General features: G+C 38.1%; 1 protein-coding gene across 4 annotated transcripts in view; it reads left to right on the top strand.

The window, feature by feature from the left end:
* HLCS (holocarboxylase synthetase) overlaps positions 1-10861 on the top strand; it is a 123776-nt gene extending 112915 nt beyond the window's left edge. For all 4 annotated transcript variants that reach the window (XM_037376492.1, XM_037376493.1, XM_037376494.1 and 1 more), the window contains 5 exons: positions 1292-1359; positions 2364-2524; positions 5622-5736; positions 9555-9768; positions 10275-10861. In XM_037376492.1, coding sequence (XP_037232389.1) covers positions 1292-1359; positions 2364-2524; positions 5622-5736; positions 9555-9768; positions 10275-10446 — 730 coding nt within the window. In that variant the 3' untranslated portion in view covers positions 10447-10861. The remainder of the gene's footprint in view (positions 1-1291; positions 1360-2363; positions 2525-5621; positions 5737-9554; positions 9769-10274) is intronic.
* Positions 10862-12930: the final 2069 nt, after the last annotated feature.

Raw genomic sequence — 12930 nt, 5'->3', positions numbered from 1 at the left:
GTTTGGGTTCAAGTATTTCTAATTAGCGAAGGCATTTGTGGTCCAGACTTTGCTTGAGGCTTCCAATAAACTCCCCATTTTGATCATCATGAAAGGCAATTGAACCATTTGAAGGGTATTCTGAAACCTTGGGGTTTTTACTTGCGTTTCACTACTGATACAGCGCCAAGCATTACCGAAGCCCTGCTTTTCAGCCTGCAAGGCAGGAGGGATGGATAGTTCCTTAGCTTGTTGCTTGCATAGACTTGTGCTGTGGGCAGCAGGGGGGACACTTCTGCTTGCCGCTGGTCCTTGGTGCCCATGGATACTGGCTTGATTGCAGAATTTGAAACACATTTCATACATACATGAAATTCAGAGGAAATAGTTTTAAATACTACTCTTTGTTGATTTGAACTGCATTTATCTCCACGACAAAATTGCTTTTATATGAATGAACAATGTGACATTTGTGGCCATATTAGAAGTAGATCTGTAGGCTATACATCACTTTCTAGGTTTACCTTGCTGGCAACGTCTTGAATATGTTTTATCTGTTAAATAACTCTTCCTGAAAATGTGAAATGGAGGAGGATTGTAGTACAGTTCAGATCTGGTTTAAAGTGCCTTGAACTAAGTTCTCACAGTAGGGTTTTTTCTTCTTTCTTTAAGTCTAGCATTGACTCATTTGGTGGTGTTAAAGTGCTCTTTCTACTTATCCCCAGAGGAAAGTTAGTATTCTTTTAAGTGAAACTATTTTAAAAGCAGAACACAAGCCTAAAATAAGCCAGTGTTCTCTAGAGTTCTCAGAAGGTGTAGATTTATTTACTGTAGTTAAATCATAATTAGTTCTCAGGGGATAGTGTATCTTTTAAACTGCTTTATTGCCACCATATTGGTTTTCTAAATAATCAGAAACTGCTGCTCTTATATTCTGTAGTATGAACAAAAATTTGCTGTAAGTAGAAACAAATGTCTAGAATTGCTAGTTGTCACTTAGTGAAGATAGTGACACGCAAAGAATAAGCACTTCAAGAAAACATATGTTATCAGAAGGCACCTTAATTGAACTATAGCTATAACTTTTCCCAGTGTAATAGATGTAGTAATGTTTTACTTTATCATTTTTCAGTTAATCTTATTTTAATATTCTAATGCTTTTTGGTCAAGAATAAATGTTAACTGAAAACGGATAAATGGTAGTGCAATGTTAACATAAAATATTACCTGATACTTAAGCCTAGATTTTCTTGAATGTAGCTTAGTGTTCCAGCTGATAAGCATGGGGTTGTTTTTTTTTCCTAATTGGCAGGTTAATGTTCAAGTTGCCTGAGGAGATGGGTTTAATAGCAATTGCTGTTCGACAAACAGAAGGGAAAGGTGAGTGAGTTTCCTTGTAGTGATAATAAATGTGTATTAAGCATATGAAATAAGGCATTTCAATGTCACCTAGCTGCCTTAAACATTTATTATGAGTGTTTTTGATAGTATAACATATAGAATAATTGTGTCCTCTTCTCCTCCCATGTGAACTGTGCATTCAAACTCAAAACCTAAGTTAATTGAGACCAAAGTAAACATTTTCAGGATGTTTGGTGGCTTTTGCAGAAATGATTTAGTGGTCTTCTAGATTCTGCCAAAAAGTCTCCCCGGTCATGGAAACTGCCGTCACTACATTTAGTGCAATACAAGTCAGACTTCCAAATCAGAACTCCTTTCTGACTTAACAAGAGCAAGACTGAGTCTTGACTTGCTCTGAGACAGAGGTTTCTTGAGTCTGCAGGACATGCCTTAACTGACATGGGGGTTTTCACAATCTTTTGCAAATAAATGTAAGCAAGTTCTGTCCCTTTCCCAGGAAGGTGCTAGCACTGATTTAAAAGCCACACTCGTTTTGTTAGAAGAACACAGTGTCCAATTCTAATAAGCTCTAATGAGCACAGATCTTCATGAAGGTGGTTAACCTGGCTTTTGATACAGATCTAGCTTGTGACAAGTTGATTCACAATGTGGATGGATTTCTAGATGCCCACAGTGCATCTTCACAAATACTCTTTCACGTAAACGAAGCAAGGTTTTTTGAAATGTGTATGTTATCAGATAACAGGACAATCCTGGAAGCAAGTGCTTTAGGACATTTTAGGAAACTGAGTAGCAGCATCCCCATTAAACAACCTGTAGGTTTTTTTAAAGACAAAGTTTTGCAGTTTAACCGTTTTTATTTCAAGATTAGTTTGGAGACTCCATTACAGGACTTATGGTAGATTCTTGGGTGGGTACTACTGAATCTTTCTCTTTTGTAGCTATCTACATTTAAAAAGTGATCTTTTCTATAAACGTATTCTTCTTGATTTGAAGTCAACTTTTTTTCTCTCCCTCCCCAGGTCGTGGTGGAAACGTTTGGCTCAGTCCAGTGGGCTGTGCACTATCCACTTTACATATCGCCATTCCTCTATATTCCAGCCTGGGCCAGAGAATTCCTTTTGTTCAACACCTGGTGTCCTTGGCAGTGGTAGAATCAGTTAGATCAATACCAGGATATGAGGTATGTCATTCTAATTTATCTCAAAATTCCTGTTTCGATTTTCATTAAATTCAAATTTTAACTATGTTTTCTGTGTGTAGAATGTCTGAATGCATAATATAGTTCTTCAGCACTAATATAGTGGTAAACTTAACCTTCATCCATGCTTGTTTATTTATATGTTTTAAGAAATCTAGTGTACATATGATGAATACTGTCTTTTACTGATCTGATCAAGTATACTATGATCATTTCACTCATCATCTTACGAAACTTAAGACTCAGTCTTCAGCAGTAAAGAAAACGTCAATTTTGTTTGTCTAACAATTGAGTTAATTTGTTTTGATTTTGAAGTAGTTGGGGAAGAGGGAGGAGGGAAAAATGAATAAAACTGACAAATCCTTTTCTGCTTTTTTTGTTGGTGCTGTTTCAGTGGTCACTTTATCCCTTTTAAAGGATTTTTCCAACCCTTGTTTAAGTTTGAAAACTGATTTCTAAAGCAAGAACTTAGGAGTATTGCTCTCAAGAGGGAATCAAGTGTCCTGTCATCAGTATTAAAATGAAGAACCAGTCTTCTTCCTCACCCCATATATCTCCCTTTTAATGTTACCATTTCCTAATATTTGCTAACTATAAAACTTTGGTATTTTACAGAAGTAGTTAACTAAAGCATATGTTTCCTATATTACAGAAAATCAATGACTTATACACATTTACACATGAACTTTATTATAGTGGCACCCAGTAGCTTTGCTGTAGTTTAGGGTCTGTCAGCCATTCTATTAAAACCTTCTAACTTCAGTGCTTCATAACTTGACTATGAAAACAAAATGCTTCGGGCTAAAATTTGCAATATAAAATATTTGGCTAGAGTGAATAATTTAACCATTTAAAATAGAAGGGACAAGAGTTAGTTTTATAAAATATGGGTCTGACTGGGGAAGGAGTTAATTTATGAATGGAGGTGGTTTTGCTTCTGTACGCCTACCCTGGTATACTGTGGCATTTTTTATTTTACCCTGTTTGTGAGGCAAAAGGTGACTGAGGTACTAAATATTAATATAGAAATGGTATGCATCAATAATCCATGTACTGTGTATAGCACATGTATAATACATAGCTGGCTCTAACCAAGACAAAGCTACTGAATCTCTTTGATAGTCCATCCACCCTAGACAATGGGTGAAACCAGCATTAAGGGTCTGGACTGAAGTACGTTAAATCAAGGAAATTCAAAGTTTTATCAGAAACTCAATTCTTAAATTTCCCCTTTAGACTTGGGTAACACAGGGCTTTTCTTTATGTCAGATGAACATCTATGCCATACACACTGCAGTAGCTATAGAAAATGTGCAGATCTATAGATGAGGTTTCATTCTCCTCCAAATTTCCATACCTCCCTGTGTGTATGTCAGAATCTTACTAATACTTTAACACACTCTAACATTGTTCGCCACGCTCAAAGTCCATTTCAGTCAGGATTTCCATTCAGAAATCCTAAATACCTGTGTCTCAGCTTATGAGCCAGTTGTCATTTTTAGGATTGCCATGAATGTTAACTGTGCTAAACAGGCAGCAACGGAGGCCTTTGTTCTGGGGCCTTGCAGAGAAAATCTGACCGCTGAGTTGGAAGTTTTACTGTTAGATGTTAGTGCTGCAAATGCAAGTGGGTCTTGTATCAAGAGAATGAGTTGCTTTCCCATTCTGAGGACAGCAGGCATCTCTCTCTAGTAAATGAAGATAAGAATGTGCTCCATTTCCAGCATATTTTGTGAAACCCATTGTTTCTTTGGTATGTAGATAGTTGTGCAGTACCTTGTTACTCCATTTTGTGGCAAGGTCTCTCTTGTGGGTTTACGTCATGAGAACATCCAGTTGACTTGGTTGTTCTTCATGCTTGCTGTCACTTCCGTTGCAGAGCTAGTGTTTGGTGTCTTACAGGTGTATGTTCTCCTTAAGTAAGATCTACTGAATAGCTCTTTGGAAGATCTCTTAACACTGATAATACTGTTCAACTGTGTCGTACTTCACATGTCTCAAGAGTCTTCTATAAATCTTTTCCCGGTGCGAAGAGTTGTATTCCATAATGAATATGAATTGGTGATACTCTCTCTTAGAATGTTTTGATAGCAAAATCAGGTAGTATTTCCTGTCAATGTACGTGTAATGGACTCCTCTCTGGCCTTTAAATCTGTCAGGAAAGTAGACATGGACCCAGGTGCAGTTTTCACACATCCTGTAAAGGGATTTCATAATCTACAATAGGAGGGAATGCGACTCTTGTAGTCCTGGAGCACCTCCCATAATTTGCCTCTGGGGACACAGTCATATGCAGTTTTTCAAACTACAGGAAGCACATTTGCTTTCTTTTTGTGTTTAAGTAGCCGGTGCAAAGTTCAGTTCAGTTCTGTGGTTTCAACAAAAACTTCTCTATTGCGCTGGAATGGTGTCACACAGCAGAGTTTGTGTTTCCAGCTCCATGGTGTTGCCTGAGCGTAGCTGCCGAAAGCATGAATATATTTAGGACATTACTGAAGTATTTACATAGTTGTGAACTGGAATTTCTCCTGTCTGCTAAATTTCCTTTCTGAAATTCAAGATGTCGTTGTCGTCTTGTCTGGTTTCTGCAAGGATCCTCAAATACAGTGTTGATGTTATTGTAGGGTTACCCTGATTGTTTATCAGCAGTGAGCCACAGTGGCTGCCACAGTTTGCAGCTTTCTCGAATAGATCTTTTAAATCTTTAACAAGTACTTGTGAATGAAGGAAATGAATTCTATAAAACCTCACAATTGGAGACTGAAAATCTCTAGTATCTTTAGTCCCCCTTTTGGTCATTCTTTGTTATCTGCCATAATTTTTTTTCATTTGTTTTTTAAATAAATAGATACTTGTCTTTAACAGCTGCCAACCTCCTTAGTAAACCATGTACCCATGTTAATGTGACTTCTTCAGTAATATTTGTGAAGCATGTACGCAGGTTCTTATTATGAAGAGTAGTTGACAGTATCATACTTAGTGTGGCAAAGAGGCAGAGAAACTATAGAATATGGTGTGGTGAATGAAACATGTATCAAAGAACAAAAGTGTTTCTAAATGTATGTTCTTGTTTCTTTAGGATATTGACCTGCGAGTAAAATGGCCAAATGATATTTACTACAGCGATGTTATGAAACTTGGTGGAGTTCTGGTAAACTCTACACTTATTGAAACAACATTTCATATGCTTATTGGTAAATGTCTATTTTTCAAGCTTTCCTATACTGTTTTTTTCTGAAGAAACTTGTTATTAATGTCTTTATGAGTTCAGATGATAAGGACAAGAACAAATAGTGACAGCAGGCATAAGGAAATAAAGCACAATATTAAATCAAAAGGAAACACAGAAAGTAAATGTTTTCATTCTTCTTAATATTTCCATATGCTTGACAAGGAAAATGTAAATGCAAGCATCTGGGCAGTTGTAGTAGAGTTCAAAGAAAGAGCATTACAGGAGAGAGGGAAAATCTCCTCATTGTTCTATTGCAAAACTAGTAGAATATATTGAAAAATGTATCCATTTTTTTCAATTTGCTTTTTTTGTTTGCAACATGACAAACAGTTTATTTAACATGTTCTTTAGAACATGTCTTTTAAATCAGGAGAAAAAGAGCTGCGAACACAGAGTAATGTTTTAATTTCTCCTTTCATCCTTTAGAAATGTATTCATAACGTTTTTCTTTTGATAAGTTTCTAGAAACTGGAGTATTACTAGTGGAGCAGCAATGTAATTATTTGGTTAATTAATCACTTTAATAGAATCATAGAATCACAGAATGGTTTGGGTTGGAAGAGACCTTAAAGATCATCTGGTTCCAACCCCCCTGCCACAGGCAGGGACACCTGCCACCAGACCCGGTTGCTCAAAGCCCCATCCAGCCTGGCCTTGGACACCTCCAGGGATGGGGCACCCGCAGCTTCTCTGGGCAACCTGTTCCAGGCTCTCACCACCTTTACTCCTCTCAAAAAGTAAAATTTGCAAAGTGGCTGGGAAGGTTGGGTCAGAGGGCAAAGAGTGGCAATCTCTTTCTTCATTGTGGAGACAGTCTGCCTGGAAAGCTGATTCCAAAAAGGTAGCACAGCCAATCTCAGAAAGACTGTACATGTGTTCTCCAGCAAGTCCCAGTGCATTAAGACATTTGGGTGCACAGGTAAGTATGGAGATGTTTTTATCATCTCAAGTCTGATAATCATCCTGCTATTTGTTAAGGTAATTTTTTCCCATAGCCAGCAGCAGCCCAGAACTGTCAGTCATGCTTAGAAGCATGGCAGCAGAGCTCTAGGTTCTGGTTCCAAAAGTAATTATCTCTGCTATGTCTAAAAAATTAAATGGAAGTTAATTACTAAGTCTAAAAGGTTAAAGAAGAAGATTATAATATTTGGTTTGTATTTGAATGTAGCACAGTAGATAAGTGAAGTATCTTGCAAAGAGAGTGTGGGTATGATACCATTTCTGTCAAGGTGCTGTAAATTTTAAGGTGTGAACAAGCACAACACTTGAAGTAGTCATCACCTCCTTCTGTGAAACATGCCCAGCTGTTAAATTTTCTGTTCAGTTGTTATATCCTCATTTTGTAAATAATCTACATGTACAGAATGGAAGTTGCACTGAGACACTTAAAAAGCCTCTCTGTGCCCCGTCAACCATTTACTGCTTCCATATGTTTTTTCCAGAGGCTGTTCTGGTTAACACAAGAAAAGCAAAAATGGCTCTGAAAGTAGTTCATCTTATCAAATATCTCTTTGCACATTACATATTTGTTTTGTACCTTATGTTTCTTACCCTAAACACCAAAACATTCAAATTCAAATGGAAACTTTCTGTATGCATTCTCTCTGACGTCCATAGGAGTCATCTCGGTCTGAGGTATATACAAAGATGTACATTTTCATTAACATTCACCTGGAAGCTTCTAAGATTGAAACTTACTAGCCACATACTAGTCCAAGGATCTTTTCCATCATTTCAGTGATGTATGTCACTGAGAGTAGTAGGGGTAACTCATGACATCTAACTTCTTGTAATAGTAGTAGCAATGAGATCAGACTTCCACAACAGGAAAGGTAAGCCAGATGCATCATCCCCTTTCTACAGTCATGCAGATTCCTTACCTCACTGTTTACATGGTACTCATGAAGAGTGTCCCATAAATGAGGGTAATGATCAAAATCAAAGATCGTCTGCATGGCTTCACTGATCTGAGAAGTACCTGAGAAGAGTAAGGTGAAAGACAAACCTGCCTTTTCACCTGTACCGTGTGCTCAAGGCCTCACAAATGACACAGTTCATGTTCATACTTTTAAACATGTTTTTTTTTAAAATATTTTTTAAAAGAACTTAATTCTTGCAAGACTTTTGGAAGAAGAGTTCTGCAGAAGAATATACTTCATTAATGTGAGGACCAGACTCAGAACAGACATAGGCAGCCAAACACAAGTGGAATGCAAGGGACAGCCAACACGCTTGACCTGCAAAAGCTCTGTCTGCCTCTGTGTGCAGCTAAGGCATGCCTGGACAGTGTTCCGATGCTGAGATGCTGAAGGCAGGGCTGGTTCTAGAACTGGAAGATGTATTAGCCACATCAGCACACTGCAAGATCAGTGCTAAATGTTTATTTTTCACTCTTCTCACATGGGCAATGCAGAGATGTCCTAGGAGTCCTGAGCACCTAATATTTTTCAAATTAACTGGCTACATTTTTGCCACCGCATTTATCCCTGGGTCCTTCTCGATATGTCTTTCATGTCCGTTTCAATTTTTGGATTGCGAAGTCGTGATCTCCATACATACAAGCCTGAGTGTCCTGAGCCTGCAGAGGGTCTCCAAGGCCCTGCTGTGCACCCTGACAATACCAATCACTGCTTAATGGCCACAGTCACTTTCTCTTCGCTTATACTGTATTTGGGTGTAAACAGCTGAGTTGGGATTTGCTGGCATGGCACATTATATTTCCCAGTTCTTTTTCCTTTCTCTCTTTCCAATGATACAGTTCACCTCATTTCTGTAGGATTGATGTATTGATCGCTGTGGCTTTCTTTGCATGCATTCTCTGACTAGTTAAAAGTAAAAAACTCCTCTTCGCTGAGGAGATCCTTCTCGTAGTTAATACAAATTACTTCCATATATGAATAATCTCATTAATAGCAAATTTACAAAACAGTGCATCTGGACCTTCTTGCAGATGGAGGTGTATCATGTCTAAACCTGATTGGCAGGCAGGGGTTTTATCCCAAATATCTGAGGAAAGAAAAGTCCAAATTATTAGGAGAAAAAAATAGACAGGTAATACAATATATTTCTTTACATCCCTCGAAGCCTGTTTCAGCAGGCTGCAAAAAAGGCCCCAAGAGCCATATTTAAATAAGAAAGGCGTTCTGCCAACATTATTCTAGCTGGAGAAATCTCAGTGAGAGACTTGAGGCTTCTAAAGGATATGCTATATACTAAGATAGATTAAACAAACTGGAGTCTTACATGGCAAAGTTAAATCTTCAAGCCAAACAAGGCTTATCAACTGAGTGAAGAGGCTTAATTTTCAGAAAATGCAATCAGCTAATTCTAGTAAACAGAGAGGTCTCTTGATTAAATTTTAGACTGAAAGATAAAACTTCATCTTAGAGTATGATTAATGATTTACTCTCAATTAGCTAATGACTTGTCAGCTTCCAGGGAGTAAAAGAATTTCTCACATTGATGTTATTGTAACTGACATGCAAGTTACCACTTCCCGTCTTCCTAAACCTCATTGATAAGATGGTGTGTTGTTGAAAGACTGCACTGGATTTGTTTCTACAATTCTGAGGAGGCATTTTAAGGGCAAGGAACAAGTAGAATCTGGACTGAGACACAACTGGGAAGATCTGAAGTTGTAAGACTGAAGAAAAGCAGCTACTGGAAACGTACTTAGAGATAATTGTATCAAGCAGTTGAATAAAGTACTGACTTTCTGGCAGTAACAAAGTGTGTGTATTTAACAGATCCTGTCCTCTTCTTCTGGTTTGTCTTCTTCAGGCTTTGGCTTTAATGTGAATAACAGCAACCCCACCATATGCATCAATGATCTCATCACAAAATTTAATAAGGAAGAGGGGACAAAGCTGAAGCCTTTAACTGCAGACTGTCTTATTGCAAGAACTGTAACTATGCTGGAGAGGCTTATAGATATTTTTCAGGAGAAAGGGCCTAACGGAGTTCTTCCCCGTTACTACAAGTACTGGATACATAGGTAAGTATAATGTTCTTCTCAAACTTTCTTTTAAAAAAGTTGGAAAGAACTCTTGAATGCTCTGTCTTTTTTTACTAGATTGCCTTTAATACTAGCGACTTAATTAAAACATACTCCCAAGTAGGATGTAATTTTTTAAGGGAGGATAAAAATAGCATATAGTAAAATCAATGGACTAGCGTGAGTTAAAGAATGCTTCTATGTATTTTACATGTGTCATCTCAAAACAAAAGGAATTGGGAATGATTTGTTTAGCTAGCGATGAAGCTGTTGTACTCACATCTTTCATAAAAAAAATAGACGGTTTGGATTAACTCCAGCTCTGTTAATTCCACAGAAAGGAATTAAAGAAGGTAGAAAATGCTGCTAAAAATCATACTCTATAAAGGGCAAGTGAAGTGGGAAATAAAAATATTCTGCTAGACATTAGTCCTCTAAGCTATTTTTAATTGTTTGTGCAGTGTCCACCAATTAATTCCTAACCATCTGGTTCTCTTTATTTGCAGTGGCAAGCAAGTCCGTCTCTACAGTGAGGAGGGCCCGACTGCATGGATAGTTGGGATAGATGATTATGGATTCCTTCAAGTTCATGAAGAAGGCAAGGGTGTAGACTCTGTGCGCCCAGACGGCAACTCTTTTGACATGCTGAGGAACCTCATAGTCCCAAAGTATTCATAGTCCTCAGAGTTCATTAACAGTCCCCTCAGCGCAAAGAGGGGCTCTTTAGTATTTGGCACCAAGCAGCTAAACTTGTTTAAAGGTGGAGAGGGTAGTTGATAGCTTGATTTTTTTTCCTTCTGATTTTCTGACATCTTTGTTCTTAGACACAGATTACTTCAACAGTTGAGAAGAAGTAGTTAACTCATTGCTGAAGGCCTTTATTCTTTCATATTAACTTTAAAACACATCTGTGTTGACATATTTTTGTAAGCATCAGTTCTTTAAAAGCAGCCTAATTGCAAAGGAATACTTTACAGTTAACAGGGCTTTCTCTTTATTTACACACTGTGAGAAACTGAAGTGGCTAAATATTTCCTTTTTGTGTCTCTGTGTTTTTATTGTACTTTAGCACAATAAAACGCATCTATGTTGACTTTTTTGTAAGCATCAGTTGTTTAAAAGTGGCCTGATTGCAAAGGAATACTTTGCAAGGAACAGAACTTTCTCTTTATTTACACACTTTATTTGAGAAACCAAAGTGGCTAAATATTTCCTTTTTGTGTCTCTGTGTTTTTATTGGACTTCAGCACAATGCAGTACAATATTTACATTTTTACTGTGTCTTTTTATGGTTTATGCATTGTCTGCAGTGGAAACAGCTGGAGGAGTTCATCATGCATTTCTGAACTACTGGGATTAGCACTGTGTTTAAATTCAGGTCTAAGCATAGAGCTTTGCTGATGTGGTTCTTCTCCATGGGGGCCTGTGCAACAATTTACCATCCTGTGCTTTGGGCTCAGGTGTGTAACTCTGTCATGGCTGCCTTGAGTTTTTGGAGAATTTTCCATCGGCACTTAAGAACTGTGGTTAGTTATCCAAATTAGTTGTACTCTGCTCTTCTTAGTCAATTGGATCTGAATAAATTGTCTCGTATCTCCTTTGAATCGTAGTCTTCCAAGAGGCTTTAGCCGCCATAAGAATAGCCCGCTGGAGTAGCGTATCACCTAGTTGCAATCTTCTTATCCAGGTAACTGTAGAATCCATGTCAGGAGAGGGAAGTCCTAAGTAGTTTAGAATTTAATAGTAACTCTATTGTAATAGCAAGGAAATTAACCAAAAAGTAAGAGAAACTGCCCAGCTCTTAAAATCCCTACCATAAACAACTGCTATAGTGAAAAAGAGAAAACATACCGTTAAACTGGGTCCAAATTCTCTTCCATTGTTTCTGTTGTCACCCCCTTTCCCAAAGCAGGACATCTGGTTTTGCTGCTAACCATTAAAGCAAGAGGTGTAACACCTGCTGACCTGAAAGCAGCTTGCCTTGGGGGCTGGCTGCACAGTTCCAGGTTAGGTGTGACAGCTTCGTCATGAGTGGAAAACGTGGTGAAGCAGGCATGTGGGAGCTTCCGTGCAATGGCAGCTTGTCAGGCTTTTCTCCTGAGCAAGACGAATTTGCACCAGGAGGCTTGGCCACCACAGCACTTCAAACAGCTCCCTGCAAATGAAAAGTTTGTCATAGGTGTGATGTGGCCAGCTTCATTTCCTCCAGTGGGCAGCACAGCTTACTGTATTACCGTCTCCCTACTGAAGGTGGATCAGCCAAATTGTTTCCACAAAGGACTTCTGTCTACTAGCCAGAAATGGGTTTTTTAGGTTAAAGTTCACCTCATAAACGATCTGAACATGTTAGTAGATTGTTTCAGTTACAAAGCCAAGAAGTCTTAAAACAAAGAAACTAGTCTGTAATGGTAATTTAGAGTAATCCTCGCATATTAGGCTTTAGGTGGTTTGGCAGCAAGTGCTAGAAATTAAGTTGTCCCTATTACATTTAGGATTTTATGTTCCGTATCACAGTAGATGGTCTGTCTGGTTGTCTGTACCCTGGTGTTTTGTTTTCCCCCACGATCTGCATCATGTGAGATTGCCCACCAATATTTCATAGAACTATACAGTGGAGTGGAGACAGCTGTTAATTGGCATAGTTAAAATGATACACATGACACCAGCTTTTGCTTTTTCCCACCAGATGCTTTCAAAACTGCTTCGAGCTGTTAACTTTTGGCAACTAACTTTCTTTCAGAATCAAATACTGATGTATATTATAATCAAATGAAACTTGAATCTGAGTTAGTAAAGTTTAAATAAAAGGAAGAAACTGTCTATGTATACAGATATAAAAAATGTGTGCGTGCGCATACGCACACTCACGTCTTCCTTGTGCATCTTCCACTTTTTTTCTACCTTTTCCTTCAAGCAGCTTATGAGCAATGCATGGTGCTGCAGGTCAGCTGCAGAAAGCATAGCTCTGGTACAGTTTTTGCCAGCCACAGAGTTTTACAAAAATTTAGATCTCAATCCAGTATTTGTAGCCAAAACACTGTCTCTGTTTTGCTACTGTGTGCCTGTAGGAAGCAACTTTGATTTCGCTCATATTCCAGACTGATGAGTGCCTGTAGAGATTGCTTTTTAACCACCAGGTTATGCATCAGGTTTTGACTTAAA

The sequence above is a fragment of the Falco rusticolus genome, chromosome 2 (genome assembly GCF_015220075.1).
Source record: "Falco rusticolus isolate bFalRus1 chromosome 2, bFalRus1.pri, whole genome shotgun sequence".
Lineage (NCBI taxonomy): Eukaryota > Metazoa > Chordata > Aves > Falconiformes > Falconidae > Falco > Falco rusticolus.
Note: the sequence above shows the minus strand (reverse complement) of the source record. Positions and strands in the feature narration are given on the sequence as shown.